General features: G+C 42.4%; 1 protein-coding gene across 2 annotated transcripts in view; it reads left to right on the plus strand.

Annotated features, from left to right (window-relative positions):
* The first annotated feature begins 1,771 nt into the window (after positions 1-1,771).
* The window catches only part of EZR (ezrin), a 36,366-nt gene continuing 20,286 nt past the window's right edge, over positions 1,772-17,851 (plus strand). The window contains exons 1-3 of one of the 2 annotated variants that reach the window (XM_083434160.1): positions 1,772-2,494; positions 4,360-4,456; positions 17,154-17,237. In XM_083434160.1, coding sequence (XP_083290286.1) covers positions 4,445-4,456; positions 17,154-17,237 — 96 coding nt within the window. In that variant the 5' untranslated portion in view covers positions 1,772-2,494; positions 4,360-4,444. Of the gene's footprint in view, positions 2,495-2,733; positions 2,891-4,359; positions 4,457-17,153; positions 17,238-17,851 lie in introns of those variants that run through there. The other variant, XM_083434161.1, reaches the window with a different exon arrangement.

The raw sequence follows: 17,851 nt of genomic DNA on the forward strand, positions 1-17,851 counted from the left end.
TCAAGTGGGAATGGGCCTCCTGATTATTGAAAGCAATGTGAGCTAGTTTCTCCTCAACAGTGCCTAGGCAGGCTACCTGGAGTCAACATCCACCTTACCACTGGCGGTAGGCCTGAGAGCCCCACCATCTCCACCATGACCTGCTACTCAGGACCCCAGCCAGCACAGCATCTGGCTGAGCTGGCTTAACAGTAGGCATTATGTGCATTTGTGTATTTGAATGAACTGAACAGAGTGAAAGGTTATGAGTCATGGGGGTGCAGAGATTGTGTGAATGAACTTAGTGCTTAGCATCTATTTTAAGTGCTATTTTGTTAATGTTTTAAATATTGTTTTATGGATTCTAAACGCTGCATTGATTTGTTAATCACATGACTTGCCATAATTGTGAGGTTTAGCTTATTTTTTAGTTGCTGTTCTGTTAAGTTTTTATAGATTGCAATTGTTTTATTGATAATTTGTTAATTATTTTATATGATGTATGCTGTATTCACGATGTGCTATTATGTTTTATTATGTTATGGTTATTTATTGGTTGTAAGCCGCTTTGAGATTCATTTGAGTGAAAAGTGGCATAGAAATACAGTAAATCAAATAAAATCACCTTTTTGTAACTTTTCAGTTAGGGACTTCAGAATTTTTGAAACAGAAAATGACACTTTAACACTTAGCCATGCATACCAGTATCACCTCTCTCTTCTTCACTTATTTTGTGGGTTTCTCTCTTGGGGGAGGGGGGAACCTGTCGCACTTCGCATGTTGCTAAACTACAAATTCCAATTTCTTCATTATTGGTTTTGTTGGCTGGGCTGGGCTGATGGGACCTGGGAGCCCAACAACATATTGAGGGCCAAAGATTCCCTGCCTCTGCTTACATGGAAGTAGTTAACTGCATCCAGATTGATGGATCATAAGTTGTGCAGGTCTGGGCGAGGAAGTTCAGTTTCTTGCTCAGCTAGGAAACTCAGTATGTGACCTTGAGTCATGTGCTCTTGCTTAGGCTAGCCTACCACAAACACTTCTTGTAAGAATAAATTAGGGAAACCCCATGTATGTACCTGGAGCCTCTTGGAGAAGTGAGGGGCATACTGGCTTGTTTGCTGTGAGCATGTTATGGCACCCTTTAATCAAATTCCCAGGCTGATCAACATTAAAATGAAAAATGGCAAAAGTTGACATTACAAAACACACACAACTCTCCCCCTAAGAAGAAAGCATGTCTCAAAGCAGCATAAACACTGTCAATAGAATCAAAATTTAAAACTAATTGCACAATCCTGTGCCTCTACTTAGAAGTTATTTGAGTTTATTACTTGCAGGTAAGTATAAAAACCAATCAAAAACTGCAAAGAAATGTGCAAGATTTCAACTTCGGCAGAACCGGATGATGAGCAAATAAATAAGCAGTGAAGAAACAAAAACAAAAGCGTGGGAAAAGCAACTTAATTCGTCCGCCCCCCCCCCTTGTTTTGTTTGGGCTTCTTTTTCCCCCTGGTTGTGGTTTATTTTGGAGGAGCACTATATTTGCTCAGTGTCGAATTTGAGGAAGAGTTCTTGCACACTACTCCAAATATACAACCTTCTGCATTAATACCACTCAGCTGGTTAGAGCATGGTGCTGATGCCAAGGTTGCAAGTTCGATCCCCATATGGGACAGTTGCATATTCCTGCTTTACAGGGGGTTGGACTAGATGATCCTCAGGGTCCCTTCCAATTCTGCAACTCTGATTTACAGGAAACGGTGAAGTGGGGAAGAACTGAAACTTAAACCAGCACTTGTCCGCTGTCCCGGGACCTTTATACAGCACTATCAAAACTTCTGGGGTTCTGGTTTGTGCCTGTTTGTTCGTTGTCTCCAAGAACCCTGTTGCTAACGAGCATGATTGCTGGCCCCTTAAATCCTCGTCAAGTGGCAAAGGAGTTCCGCAGACGCCTGTTTGGCAGCGAGAAAGGAGCGTGCAGATTACGGCTGCAGGCTGGAAGATTAGGACGCCCTAGAAAACAAACCGCGCGAGAGGGGGGCTTGCAGTGCAGACGTCGCGGCCGAGCTCGCTCTTTATTCGACTTTTCCGGCTCCTCGGTTCTTCCTGCAGCCGTCGAGCCCCTCCCTGTGCAAATCACAGGGCTTCGCTAAGGCCCGCACCATCTGCAGGCGCGCTCGGTCTCCTGCGTCGGCGGCGGCGCCTCCGCCTCTTCCTTCCGCAGGTTCGCAGCGCTCCGAGCCGTCGAGGCGGGAGGAAGGCGCAGCTCGAGCGCGCGCGCGGCTCCGGCTGGCTGGCGGAGGGGAGGCGGGGTGAAGGGCAGGCGAGGCGAGACCTGTGGCGCTTGCCCGCGCAGCAGCGCGTCAGCCATATTGCAGCAGCAGCAGCCGGGGAGGGGCAGCAGCGACGCCCACACGCCCAGAGGACCAAGAGCGCAGCCCGAGCGGACGCCCAGTACCAGCCGCAGCAGCCGCCTTGCCTGGTTGGAGCCACACGGACCTGCCGCGGCGAGGTAAGGACCCCCAGACGAAACCCCGCCCCACCCTCGACGGTCCTCACAGGAGCCGGGGGTTGGAGGGGGTTACCGGGAAGGAAACTTGGCGGCGAGCAAGTGGCGCGAAGTTGCTTTTGTGGCGCTGCAGCCGAGGCTTCGGCAACAGGTGGGGCGGCGGGGGATTAGCGCCCGGCTCTTCTTCCGAGAGAGGAGTTGGCGCACTTATTTAGCGCTTCTCGAAGCGGCGCGTTTGCATTCTGCCCCAAAAGCCTCGTTAAGTTTTTCTCCTCCCGCCGCTTTCCAGAGACTCTTTACGCTTCTTGAAGCTGAACCGGAAAGTGCTGCTTTTCTGTTCCGCCTCGTTTGAGCCGCCCTGCCTTGCATAGCCCGGCCCGAGTCAGCCTCGTGGGAGAAGTACCCCCCCCCCCCAGTTCAGCGCTTCTTACGCCCAAGGAAGTGGGAAAAGGATTTGCCGCTTAAATCCGCCCCCCTCCCTTGGGAATGCCCGCAACAGGATTATTACTCACATCCTCTGCAAACCGGCCTATTTCGACTCGGTTCTTGAATTCTTTGGATCTGGGGGTATTCAAGGGGTGACCAAGGCAGCGATCCGAAGCTCGCTTTCCTGGGAGTCGGCCCCATTGAATCCCACGGGATTTACTTCTGAGTAGAGGTGGCTGGGATTGCGCTGTTAGCCAGCTTGTTCTTACTTGTCCCGGGGTTGGAGAAAGGGTGGGTCCCCTCCCTGAGCCAGGGATGAAATATTGGGGGGGGGGTCAGGTAAGCGATCACTATAAGCAGCGCACGCAAACCATTTGAATGACAAACTTCGGGGGGGGGGGCTCCCTCGAATATCTCCTTGGCGTTGGCTCCTATGCCTCCCTCCCTTTCCATGCCATGCACGCAGGTGGGGGTGGCGGGGTGGGAGCGAGTTCTGCTTCCCGTAAACGGGAGTGAATACGAAACTCCGTTGGCGGCAACTCATTCCGGAGTGATTAACGCAAGTACAAAAAGCAGGGCTGCTGATAATACGCGGGCCGGTTCTTCCTCAGCGTTTCGTTTGACGAGGGGAGGAAGCTGAAGCAGTTCCTGTCTGTGGGTGAAAGACTGCAGGTTACATCAGACCTACATTTTGAGCTACCGGGAAACTCCTCTTGCCCTGCCCCGTTTCGAGGCAAAATGAAGCCTTGACTCTGTAAGGTTGTTCCCCGCCAGCTTCAGCCCTTTATTGAATGTGGGACTCGGTAGAATCGTTGCCTGCAACTTACTTCTTTCAGAGCAGTCTTAATGCGGGAAGGGGGGGCGGGGAGGTCCCTGATATTTATTTTAAAAGGCTGTATAGCTAGTGAATTACTGCTGCGAGGTCTTTAAAGCAGAGAGACTTTGAACGCAGACCGTTTCCCTTTAAGGCTTAAAGTTTTAAGTCAAGGGGTTTAGTTGATTCCGTGTTGCTTGGATACTTGTTCTGTAAGAGACCACTGTTTGGAAAAACTTGAAATATGATTAACCCTCCACACACGCACACACATGCATGTCCTTTAACATTTTTGAAATTGTGGTTGTTCCTATGGGTGTGGCTGAGCAAATGACCTTCTCTCCTTGCAATCAGACTCTTTCGCTGGGTGAGGTTGCTGGCTTTATGTTTTTTTTCTATAGGGGTTGGCGTAACTAAGTAATTATTGGTCATGAGTGAATCATCCTTGCTTACTTAACCTGCTTAAAGCTGCAATCCTATGCACATTTATATGGGAGTGTGTCCAACTGAGCACACTGAGAGTTACACCTGAGTAGGCTTAAGTAGAACTTCTCTATTGAACTTCTCTCCCCACACCTTACACCGTAGTTTAACTTTAGTGTGTTATTTATTTGGATTCTTTGCACAGATCTTGTAGAAGAAAGGAGGAATACCCTTAGGCTGCTGCATGAATATTTGCTTTTGGACCAACAGGAACACTTCAAGAACCGAAAATGCCAAAACCAGTAAGTGCTTCCATAGAACCTTACACTGTTCATTCATTAGTGCTCCATTTAATTGTTTTTCTTAGGACAAAAATTGTAGAAGTTATAGAATTGTAGAGTTGGAAGGGATCCTGAGGGTCATCTAGTCCAACCCCCTGCAATGCAGGACTATGCAGTTGCACATATGGGCATTGAATCTGCAACCTTGGCGTCATCTTAAAGAAACTATACTTTGAAAATTTATAGCACAGCTGTCCCTAAATCAGGGGAGGGGGAGTAGGAAGGGGTGCTAAGCTGTGACCCTCCAGATATCTCCCATGATCCCTGACTGCCTGAAGCTGTTGGGAGTTGAAATACAGTAACATTTGTCCAAATTCAAATAACATTTTCTTTCTGTAAAAAAGGTGGCATAAATTATCCTTATACATTCTAATGAAATTATTATAAAAGTAAAAAATTCTTATCTCTGTTATAAAAAACCCAATTACCTGATTGAGGCTAAATGGAATTTGCCTCTGAGTAGCCATGTATAGGATTGTGTTGTATAAAAAGAACAAACAGCAGGAACTTGTTTTTTTCATATCCCACAGAAGGTAGGAGTTGTGTTTACATATGAGCATTGGTCCATACTGATGCTTTTAAGAGTCTGCCATGTTTTATATGTTTATTCTCTAACTTTTATACTCTCTGGCTTGAAAGTTAATTGAATCTAAATTTAAGTTTGTTATACTTCCCACCCCCACTGTGTAATCACATTCAGCAGAATCCTAAACATGTTTCCACAGAAGTAAGCACTGTTCAATAGGGCTTACTTCATAATTGCACTTAGGTTTGCATTTCAGTAACAAAACTTCAAGCAACTAATACTATCTGTATTGGGGCTTAACATCTCCTCTAGCTGTGGCCCCTTTTTGACCTTGCACTGTGTGATCACACTGAGAGTGACTTTTCCTGAATTACTTTTCACACCAAGTCACAGGTTGCATGGAGACAAAGAATTTGCTTGTCCTGCAGAATTCGTATCTAAGGAGCAGTTTAATAATGAACTTGGATTTCAGAGGAATGACAGAGTTCATTAGCTTGTTAAGGGTGTTTTCTTCAAGAAAGAAACTAAAGTGTTAATCGGCACAGTTCAGCCTGCGTAAATGGGTTATAAAATGACTCAGTTACTTTACCTAGAGATTAACTGTACACATTGGATGTTCATAAGTTCAGTTAAAACTCCATGGATGCCATGTGAGTTCTTTGCCATGGCTGTGGGGAGCTGGTTTGTGTGGTGCGGGTGTCTTGCAAATTGCCACACTCAAGCTTAAGTTTTGGCTAACTACCTAAAGACTTGGTAGTGCTGTAGAACTCTTGCACTGTGTGCCAAATCTGCAAAAATTCTTCACACTCTTTTCTCCTTTCACCTCATAACTGTTGTGACAAGAGGTTATGAATAGAGTAGGATCGTTTTTTCATTCTGAGGGCCTTTTTCTTTCATGGACAGTTTTCTAGGGAGCTGCATGCCATTGGTGGGCATGGCCAGAGCAGCCCATGTGTCTCTTGTACCATAGGCTACATTCCAACTACACAAAAGTCAGAGGTTTCCATGCACACATCTCTCTATCCAGGCAAGCAAGAGGCATTCTCACAGTTCAAGGATACATTCCAGCCATGTAAAAGCACTCAAGGAGGGTGTGTAACAGGCATAGTGATGGATTGGCCGGGGGAAAGTCCTGGGGGTCAAATAGAGTGGCCTGGAGTACTGCATTTTGACCCCCAGGCCTGAAATTCCCCACTCTTGGCTTATTAGTTCTTCAGCCATTTATTTCAGCTTCCCACAGGGGGGAAGTTGTGGCTGAAAAGCTGTTTGTGCTACTGTTAAGCAAAGGAGCTTTTCTCTGTCCTGGAGATCAATCCTGTGCACACTTAGGTTAGGTGTAAGTTTCGTTAAACTTGGTGGGACTTAATTGTAAGTAATGTTTCGTATCGAGCTGCTATAGCAGAGATATGTTGGTCTAAGATGATTTGATTTTGCAGAAAACATTGTGAAACACTTCCCTTCTTCAAGGAAGCTTTTGCCATTGCTGCTGCTAGTCTAAATCAAGGGCATTTGTCACTACGTATGTGTGAGCAAACAAACAGAATCAGTCCCCTCAAGAAATTAGGACCAGCTCCCAAGTCATTGAAGTCTGGCAGGGCTTAGTGAAAAAGAGTGTTTGTAATTTTTCAAATATTATTTATTATTTAAAATGTTTTTAAACAACTCAACATCCTTACAGATCCCAAGGCAGCATACAAAGGGCATGGCTGACTAGCCATACCAAAATAAAATGCAGTAATACAAAAACCACAATCAAATGAAACAATACATGTCCCAGTCCTCTGTTGCTGCCAAAATGCTGAGGAGATCCATTTTCTTGATTTGAACGCTTTGATAAAGAGCCAGCAATATATAAATCACTGTCATCTTTTAGACCATTAGGAGGGTGGGTTAAAATGGCAGGATGAGTTTTTGTGAGAACCTGCTTCTACTGTAGATGGATGGATTTTCCCCCCAAGCTGCTGCATTGCTCCACAGGTGTGGCAAGTTGGAGTGATGTGGATAGAAATGGCTAAAGCTTTGACTTGAGAAAAGGGAGATAAATATGTTTGCCAATTGCTGATAACTTTGTTTCCACCCTTAGAAACTGAAATGTTTACTTCACTATGTGTGTGACAGCTAGGTCTCTGTTCAAGGCAAGCTACTCTTTTTGTCCACATTTCTATTAAAAAGTTGTGACTAGAGATGTAAGAGAAATTAGCTCTGGATTTTTACGTGAATACTTCAGAAGGGTAGCTTTCTTACCTTTGAAACAATCCTCAATAACTGTTCCCAATTTAGAGATGAAGGAACTAAAACTTGAGTGTGAGCTGCCCATGGCTATCCAGTTAGCTCAGGGCTTTGAATTGGTGTGTTCTCATCATGATTCTGAGGAGCAGCTAACCTGTTGCCCTCCAAGGGTTGTTGGACTCCAGCCAGCATGCTCAGTGGTCAGACATGATGGAAGTTGTGCTCCAACAACATGGAGGGCCATAGGCTAACCAGGCCTGCCATACAGGTTTGTGAAGAAGGTGTGAGGTCACTGCCAGAAACATGTAATAGGAATAGGTCATTGCCTGAAACTTGTAATGGGAACAGAATGTTTATAAGTCTGCCATAAGCACATAATGCCTTTCTTGGATTAATATTGGATTCATTATTCCTACTGATACTTTCCAAGACCTTAACTTCAAGGGTATCCATGCCACCTACTTTTCCTCCTTCCTCCCTCCATACTTTTCCATTCTCCCACTCTACCCTACACCCGGATGTTATTGTAGTGATGATGGAAATCCACTTCCTATGTAATCTGAGGCTTTCTACCATTTTCAGTCCAGCTGGATAGAGCAGTTAGGTGAATTAGAAACTCAAGTTCTCTGAGAATGCCATACCTCGACATGACCTCCTGGGCTCTGGTTAGTTACACAGAAACATTTCTGTAGGTTGAGGAAAAGTTCCTTCATCTAATCATCTAAAGCTGCTTACAACTGTGTTCTTAATTGTGCCTGAGCTTGGCCTGTCAGCTGACAAGTGGAGCAACAGCTAGCAGAGGTGAACTTGTTCTTCCTTCTCTTGCAGTCAACAAATGTCTTGAGAGCTAAAATTCTGACCTGGTCTGCAAGGTAAATGGGGAAAGCCAGCTATCACCTTTCCAGTAATTTCTGAGCTGTGTGGTGCTGCTGGGGATTTACAGGCATGGATCTGTGATGGTTCCTACCAGTGCAGTGTGCGCACAGCTTTCTACATAATCAGCAGTTAAGTAGCTCTTTGACTGATACAGTTATTAGGAAAGGAGAAAAATCACCATGGGGGATTACCTAGCTTAAAGTTATTGCTGATCCACCCGTTTCAAAAGAGCGAAGTTTAGTTTCGGAATTCTCCCCTCTCTTTGCTCCAGCTCTGCCCTCTACAATTGCTAATACCACTGAAGAGAGATGCATATTTGTTTACAGGCTCACAGCTGGAAATAAGGTTGCCTTTGCAGAATTGAAGCTGCCCAGAATTCTTTACAGGCATTTGGGCGTTCAAAGATTCCTTCCCTTGGAGAATGGGACTGTCTCTATAACATGGGCTGGGAACCTTTGGTCCTCCAGATGTTGCTGTAAAACTCCCATAATTCCTGGCTATTGCGTATGCTAGTCTGAGCTGGAGCTGGCAGGTGTTGTGGGTCCAGCAACATTTGGCAGAATACAGGCTCCCCAAGTTTGCCATAGAGAAGCAAGAAGCTATGGGTGTAACCCACCTTTATCCCAGCTTCAGTTCTATGAAGTTCACTGCCGTTTTCAGTTTAAAGATGAGGAAACATAGCCAAGTCACTCTGCCAGCCTGAGGCCGTGACCCTAAACACTAGGAATTAAGCCCAGTAGAACATGGGGGCTTATTTCCAAGCAGTGTTATGGGCTGAAAATCTCTCATAAGTTCATTAGTAACAATGGATAGATGCCAACTGTAAATAATACCATATTAGGCAAGCTTGGACATTTCAACTTTTTTTTTTTTTTAGCTTAAGTTGTTAGGAGCTGGAGTCAGGTGTAGGTCAGCAACAAAAAAACCAAAAAACCACTGTGTCAGTGAAGTTAACTCCTTATTCAAAGAAACCAAAACAGTGCAGGCCTAGTGATCCCAGCCATGGGCGTAGCCAGGATTTATTGGGGGGGGGGGGCTCAGTTACTTAAGTATTTTTATTGATTTATCTTGGCTATGCCCATGATCCCAGCAACTCTTCCCAGTAGGTCTTTCCCCAATGAGGCAGTTGTGAGAAGTGAAGTCTGCCCCACCCTCCCACAGCTGCTTAAGTCCCCCTTCTCTGAGTTACACTCTCAGCAAATACAAGTAGATACTCTGGGATAAATTAGACTGAACTGATATGAATAACTTTTTTAAAAAAAAGGATAATCTAGCAAATAAAAATTAGTACTGCAATAGGGAACAAAAACTTAAAGCCCACATCAAACATGAGGATATATTTTCCCATGATAATCAGCTTCTGTAAACCACTATGGTATTTTTTAAAATGGAAAACAGTTTAGACATAAATACTCTCACCAAGGTTCCAATCTGCACTGGGCCCGTCACACCTCCTGTATAAAAAATTATTCCCACAACTGTCCCATTTCATGAATGGCTCCATATCTGGTATGGTGCCTAGACATTCTTGTGTAAGACCGTCATTTAAGACCTGTCTGAAAATACCAAGTGCTAAAATAAAACTGTACACTGATTCACAGGGCAGAGCTTGTTGAAAGGCAGCTTAAACTTTAATTCAAGGCAAATGCATTGGAGTAAAGAAAATATTAAGGTACAAATACTAATTTGAGACAGGCTCTAGAGATTTTTATATTTGCCTATGTATGAGGATATCTTTACACAGGCTGGGCAGAGCCTGAAGAATTAGTTTCTACTTGCATGTACAATATGTCCTGCTTTTCCAGCAATAGTAAAAAGTGTGTACATGGAACACATGGATAAAAGTATATATATTTGGCCCTGTTCCTTAAGAGGGTTGACTATACTGTTATGTTCGTCAGAGCAGGAGGTACTGTTGAATCGGGCATATGGTGGAACTGTTTTTCTCTGCGTATTAGCCAGAAGGATGTAATTACTAGCCTATTTCCAGTGCCTGCCATCAAGTGATTGCTGCTTACTTTTCATTCACCGCATAAAGTCTATACGCTTTCTTTGTATTTTAGAACGCTTCCTAAATAAAGCTTAAGCATCCATTCTTAGCATAATCATCTCCTTTTATTAATGAACTACCAATCTGCATACAGCTGTTGCAACAAAGAAATCTGATTAGGGAGGAGTTTGGTACAGTCGGCTGCTGCTTTTCTCTGTGTTTGGCCTCGTACAAAGAGTTTGTTTAGTCTCTTATAGTATGTGTGGCGCAAAGGCACATGAATCATTTGTCACCCAAAACTGGACAGTACTATCCTAATCTGTGTAGATATAAACATTTACGATTTTACAAAATAATGCAGCTAGCTTCATCGGAATTTTCTTCTACATTGAAAATCAGTTCACATTAATTTAACAAGCTCTATGGGCTTGGGGGAATATTAATATTTTGCATAAGTAAAAAGTCATGACTTTAGTCCCAAATCTTGGATGTTAACCACAGGCGAAAAGTATCTCTTAGAAAATCCCATGATGGTTTCATATATTTGATCATGATACATACCACCAGGTGCTACATTCCCTGGTGACATAAAGTATGTAAGCAAAGATTTCTCCCAAAGATGATGAAGCGTCATAAGTTAGAATGACTGTTCTTCAGTCCAGGTGAAAGGCAGTTAAAAGGAGGTTTATATTTTTTTTAAAAAAACACCCGCTAACGGTGCCTCAGTCTTATATGAACTTTAGTTTATTGGCTCTCATCCAGTCCACTACTGAGGCAAGACAACTGTCCAGCACATCCACTGCCACTCCTGCAGATATAAAGGAGAAGGAGAGCTGTGTGTCATCATATTGCTGACAACATACTCCAAAACTCCAGATGACCCCACTAAGTAGTTTTGTATAGATGTTAAATAGCATGGGGAATAAAATTGAACTCTGAGGAACCCCACATTGAAGGCTCCATGGGGCCGAAGAGCACTCTCCAAGCATCACCCTCCCGAAGCAGATTATTCTCTTTTTAGACGCCAAAAAGCATTTGATAATGTGGAGAAGCAGCATTTTAATTGTTTCTTGAACCTTTTAAAATTAGCTATTTTAGATGTTGGAATCTGTTTGCACTAAGGGTCTTTTCAACAATTAGGTTTTTTTCTGGTTTCTGTTATACAGAAGGGCATGTCAAAGTTACTCCTCCTCCTCCTGTTATTATTTGTGCTTTCATTAGAGCATTTGCCAATTGATACTAGGAAGAACAAGTTGACATTTGCAATATGTTATCCCTAGTGTGTCTGTGGTACCCGATCCTAAAGCTGATGCGGTTGAGGGGCAAATAAGTTCCAAAATACAAATTACAGTAAGGTTGTGGAAAATTCTGGCTCATTGACTGGAAAAAGAGTAAGCGAATTAGTTTATTGCTTAGAAGAATAGCAGCTATTTATTGTGTAAAATACTTTTTCTTATTTATGAATATTCGGGTTAATCTTTCTATCTTGGAAATGTATCTGAATTTTTTTTAAAAAAAATTAGATGGACAAATGTCTCAACAGCTACTCTAGGAGGTTCTTTATCAAGTTAATAGAGGAGCCTAGGAGTTCTTTATATTTAAATGTACCATCAAGCAGTTGAACTTGCTTCAGTGTATGACTGCTTTCATCCATTTGAAAAGCAGAACATGGTTTATTTTATTTTTTTAATGACTCAACTTGTTTGCTTTGGTTTCAAAAATGGTTATGGCCTATGATGTGTTAAACCTGGATTCTATTATTGCCTTATTTACATTAGCGTTAACTTAGATCATGTTTAAGACTATCATTATTTACTTCTGTGCTATTAAAAAAACCAAGTCACAGAAGTTCTACAAAATCTTTGCAAACATTACAACATAGAAGCACATATTTAACTTTCCTGTACCAGGAGTAATGTAGAACTTGACTGAGGTTGGGGGCATTCAACAGAACTCCAGATACCCAGTAGAGGAGTGTGTGTTGGCTATAGGTGGCAATGGTGAGATACCGCTTCTCAAGCCATTCTTAGAAACCCTGAGTGCTTCTTCCAGTCAACACAGTTAAAAGAAGCAGTGAAAAACAATGAAATAACATTGGATAATATCTTTCCTACATCCCTCTCCAAAGCACTGTCATTGGAAGTAAAAAGAATAAGCATTCCTTGGTTGGAAGCTACAATTTTTGTCACCAAAGTGCGTGCGGTCTCACACTTTCCTCCTGCCTACCATTTCCTTTTACGGAGAACTGGGGAAGAGTACCTATTTTTAAATGATTTTCTGTGTCCCTCCGAAGCAGCCTTTCCAAACATGGTTCCTTCCAGACATCTGGCCTGCAACAGCCATCAGTCTCAAGCAGCATGGTCCATGGTCAGGGACTATGAGAGTTGTAATTAAAACCATTTGGAGAGCACCACATTGTAGAAGTGTCCCTTGAAACTTCAGGAGCAGCCTGTTTCACTTCAGACTGCTCTGGATGAGGTCTGAATCTCTGGATGTTGGTTTTGTCCAAACTGAATGCATACCCCTAGTTATTCCTGTTCCAGTAAATAACTACCGGAAGGAAGATTGAGGCTAGAGTACAAAAAAACTGACCGTATGGTTGCATAGTAATTATTGTATTGCTAATAGGAGCTAATAAAGGTGACTTGCATTGTGGTCAAGCAATGTCTGTAAGAGAGTTTTCTCCATATGCAGAAGCCATTGTGAAGTGTTGTGTTGAGAACTGGTGACATGTGTTCTGCCTTGTAGCCATTGTGCCCAGAAATGATACTGTGGTATTTATGATGAGGCTTGTAAGCTTTCTCCTGGGGTTCCCAGTTATCTTGCTATTCCATTTTCAAGGGATATATGGAGGAGGTAATCACTGGTCTTCAGTTACAACTTTTCCCATCCTGCCTTGTTCTTTGTACTGGTCTAAAGGGTCTTTGTAGATAGGCCCTGTAAAGTTTAACCTTGGGATTTTTAGTTCCATTGAGAATGCTGAAAGTTATATTTCTTTATCCACCACACTAGTGGTCACAAAGGGTTCCTTCTGTTAACCTACAACACAGGTATGTGGAAATTTTGGCCTTCCCGATGTTGGTGAACTACAACTGCCATCAATTCTAGACAGCATGGCCAATGGACAGAGATGATGGGAGTTCAGCAAAATCTGGAGGGCCAACTGTTCTCTATGCCTACTCTATGTATAGGAATCTGCTTTTGAAAACTGAGCAACCCTATCTAGGCAAAAAAACCCACACGTGTTATGTCTATCAAGGTACTACATCATTCTTGCTTAAGACAGCTGAGTAGGTGATACTGTTTAGGAGTGCAGTAAATGAAACAATAATGGCAAGCATCAGTATTCACCAATTCTGTTTCTTGCTTTTCCACTAGCTTCATTAGTCCTTCTCCTAATAGCCAACAGTTCTTTAACCTGCTCTCAGAAGATGGTCCACATAATGTTCCTGACCTTGATGGACCTGGTGAAAGCCAACCTTTGGTGATTCTGAGATGCTTTTATATTATTATATTGTATATGCCTTTTTATTTATTAAATTTGTATACTACCCTTCATGTGAAGATCACAAGGTTGTTCACAATATAAAAATACAAAATGAGAACACAAAATACACAATAAAACATAAAATCCCCCTCCCACAAATGCATTTAAATAGCCATAGGATGTTAATCGGCCAAATGCCTGGTTGAAGAGAACCATTTTTGCCTGGAGTCTAAAGCTATGTAATGAAAGGACCAGGCCAGCCTTCTTGGGGGAGAGCATTCCACAAGTGGGGAGCTACCATAGAAAAGACCTGTTCTTGAGTTGCCACTTTCTAGACCAGTGTTTCCCAATTGGGGGCCATGACCCTCTGCCCCCCCCCTAATATTCCAAGGGGGGCACAGGTGAAAATTATGTAAATGGGGGGAGCCACAGCATGAGGCTAGGGAGCCACAGGGGGAAGTGAGAAGAAAAGAATTTTTTAATATATATAAATCCTGATTGGCAGGCTACCTGCTTAGCACATAAGGGGGCAACCCACCAGGGGGCGGCCTGGAGCTTCTTTTTGCCACATGCATCTTCTTGGAGCAGTCCATTTGTTTCCAGCGGGAAAGGGCAACCGGCTCTCATTTTGACCACTGCTTGTATCTGCTGCCAGTGCTGGACCAGGTGGCCGCCTGGGCCTGACTCCACAAGGCAAGTGCAATCCACACTGGAGCCTAGCAGATCAGGGTCTTTAGATGTTGCCGAGGGAGCATCAGCCTGGCTCTGCATGGCGTGGGGCGAAATCCACCCCAGCGCCTAGTTGAGCAGGGTTCTCTGGTGCTGCTGACTTGCATCTAGGAAATAACTAAGTGTCTGCTCAGAAGAAAGCTGCACTAAGTTCAGTGGGCCTTACTCCCAGGTAAAGGTGTGTGGGGCTATAGTGTTTTATGTAGGCAGCCAGGGCTCCTTTGGATGACAATATCTTTTTGCATCAGGTCAGTGAGGACCGCTTGTTTTTAAAATTCTCCCATATATGCAGAACTCCCTGTGTGCCTTTTGCAGACCCTTCACGTGTTTTCCAGGGTCCAATCCTGGATTTACAGAAGTTGTCCCAGTTTCTGATTTGATCCCAGAATGTCCCACTTTTCCTTAGGATGTCTCTATTTTCACCAGAGAAATGTTGGAGAGTATGGAATTATCTGACCCCCACAAGCCATCTGAAGGCTGCCCTGAATAGGAAGGTTTTTATAATGTGTTAAATGTTTTATTATGCTTTTACATATCTTGGAAGACGCCCAGAGTGGCTGGAGCAACCCAGTCAAGATGGGCAGGATATAAATAGTAAAATTATTATTATGGAATAGGACATCCTTATTTTCATCAAGAGAAATGTTGGAGGGTATGCCTTTGGACTGTTATCTGTAGGTTTCCCCCTCTGTGTCAAATCACTGGGGTCAAAAAAGTGTTGTTTACTTTTTATAATACATGGAAGATGGCTCTCCCTTGGGAGGTTCTGGACTCTCCTTCCTTGGAGGTTTCAAAGCAGAGGTTGGATGGCCATCTGTCATGCATGCTTTAGCTGAGTTTCCTACGTTGCAGGGGGTTGCACTAGAAAGATGACCCTTAGGGTCCCTTTTCAGATCTATGATTCTATGTTTTTCTGCTTCAACAATATTTCCTTATGTTCCTATCATTTTATGCAATTGTATTTTGTATAAATTATAAAAGTTATAACTAAAACATGTTCTGTTTACAAACAGTAGTTGCTAACTACATTATTAATGTAACATCTAGTTTGACTGTTTTAAAGCACATTTTGGATGGTCTGTATGTGTAGTGGGTTAATCTGTGCATTTATAACTGATTTCTGAGGTTGGAAACATTACTGTTGTATGTATGATTTCAGGTTTAGCAGCTAAAGGCTTTTTTATTACATAAAATGATGGAGTAAAAAGTTAAGCTAAGAAGGATGTCTATACTCAGACTCTTAAGGAAATGCATAGGTCTTTTGAACTTTCCTCAGTGGTTTAGTTCAAATTTGCTTTATGCGGGTATTAGTTTTCTCCAGGAAGTGTAAACAATATATGGGAGTTGCAGCTTTTGTGCTCTGTAAGGAGTATGATTATGTGCATTCCTTAAGGAGAGGCTAGAAATAAATCTTATCAGACCTGATTATGTGGGGGTTGGAAGGAGGTTTTCTTAATTGAAACGCCTTTAAGATTTATATTGAGAAATGGTTTGCTAAAGCCTTTGGAATTTGTTAAATCCAGTCACTATACATTTCATGGATATCCTGGGATACACACAGAGAGAGACCTTATTGCTTAAAAATAGCCTTTGTTAAATTGTGGGGAAGTGGGTGTGTGCTTGGAATGAGGATTAGAAAAACCCAAACATTCTTTAACACTTCTCCACTCTTGGTTTATCACACTAAAGATTAGATATTGAGAATGCATAATTTGCATGTATTCCTATAATACATTCTTTTTAATTTAGAATGCTCAGAATAAGAGTTCTGACCACAACTTTCTGATGCTTGAGAGTAATGAAAAACCAGTATGATTTATTCCTAGTGTTAATCTACAGAGATATAGAACAGGACAAATGCTTGATTAACCCATTGTGCCATATTGTCTAACATCCACTAACAGCAGATTAGAACATTTATAGAGAGCAAGCTTATGAATGGATGTTGGCCACCATCTCTAAATGGAGTATTCATGTTCAGCTATACTATATCTCAAAGATCCAAATACTAGGTACAAACAAGGGGTGGCCTTTACCTTTATACCCTCTTTATGAGTTCTGTGTTGAAACATTAGGTTGGCCATTATGGAAAACAGAATTCTTGACCAAGTAGGCTTTGACCTGATAGAGTAGTGACCATATTAACTTCTGACCCACTGGGGTCTTCTTATCTTGGTTTGCAGAAACATAGGTTTCTCATGAACAGCATTAGCTATACAGAAATATGTCTGTTGTCATCACGCTATGTCCACAAACCGCTCTCTGCTCATTTTCTGCTTCAGCCATCCTCTTTTAAAAGAGGCAACATAACCGTATAGGGAGAATAATTAGCATGCTTTTACCTCTTAAAAAACCCAGAATAACTCCAACTCTTAATATAACAGGGAGACCTGTGTTGTAATTTAAAAGCCTTCCCTTAATGTGGTCAATTCCTTGCCCTAATTCTAAATGGATGTTAATTAAGATGTCAGGCTTCATACTAATAGTAGCCCTGGCTTAGCATAACACTATGCACTGGAAGAATGAACACTAAAATGTCATTTTACTTAAACTAAAAAGCGCAATCAAAGCCCGGAGCTGCAAAGCAAGTAGAGCACTCAGGATAATGTCTGGCAAATTACCTTGATGGACCAGCATCTTGAAATGTTTGTAGCACTTATGCGTTTAAACACTATGGTGATTTTATTTTTAAAAATTGTTTACTAGCACATAGCATTTTGTATACACTTCAAATCCTGAACCACAGTTCTAAAATCTGTTATACAAATCACAGTGCACACTGGCTCTGTTTTCATATCCATTACTTTAATTTCTCTTCTAGGTCAATGTTCGAGTTACCACTATGGATGCAGAGCTGGAGTTTGCTATCCAGCCTAACACAACAGGCAAACAGCTGTTTGACCAGGTCAGTATATAGTGTGTAAGTTTTCATCAAAGTTTTCTGCAGGGAGGAAGGCGATACTCTACAGTGGATCACCTGAGACTTTCTCCTTAGCTCAAGGGACCATTCACTGGGTGGCATGTTGCAGATCTGCCTCTGTACAAATCAGCAATAGAAGCTGGTGTTCCTTTAAAAATCTTAAGTTTGCATGTGCCTGAAATCCTTAAGGAGAGGTAAAGGGATTTTCCACCTACTCTTCTGGACATAAAGAAAAGGGAGAAAACCCCAGCACTCTGCGTCTGTCAAGTAAAGTTGTTAGATCAAAATTTAATCAGTAAAGGAATATAGCAAAAAGTACTGTGTGTTCTGTGACTTTGCTGCGATTTAGAAAAAAATGAAATCTATAGTCTTCATTGAAGCTATATTGCTCAGGGGTGAGGGGAAAGCCATTCACTTCCAAAATGGGTAGGAAAACATTGTGTCAAGATTGTTTATTTGCTACACACACACAACTTTGTAATGTAACAGTACTCAGTTAATAAATGTTTTTAGATTAATTGGCTGCTAATAAATTATTTCTAGGGTTCAAGTACAGGTTCTGTTATATTGAATCAACATGAGTAATTGTAGAAGTGTGT

This window comes from Podarcis tiliguerta, assembly GCF_965153285.1.
Source record: "Podarcis tiliguerta genome assembly, chromosome: 3".
Taxonomy (NCBI): domain Eukaryota; kingdom Metazoa; phylum Chordata; class Lepidosauria; order Squamata; family Lacertidae; genus Podarcis; species Podarcis tiliguerta.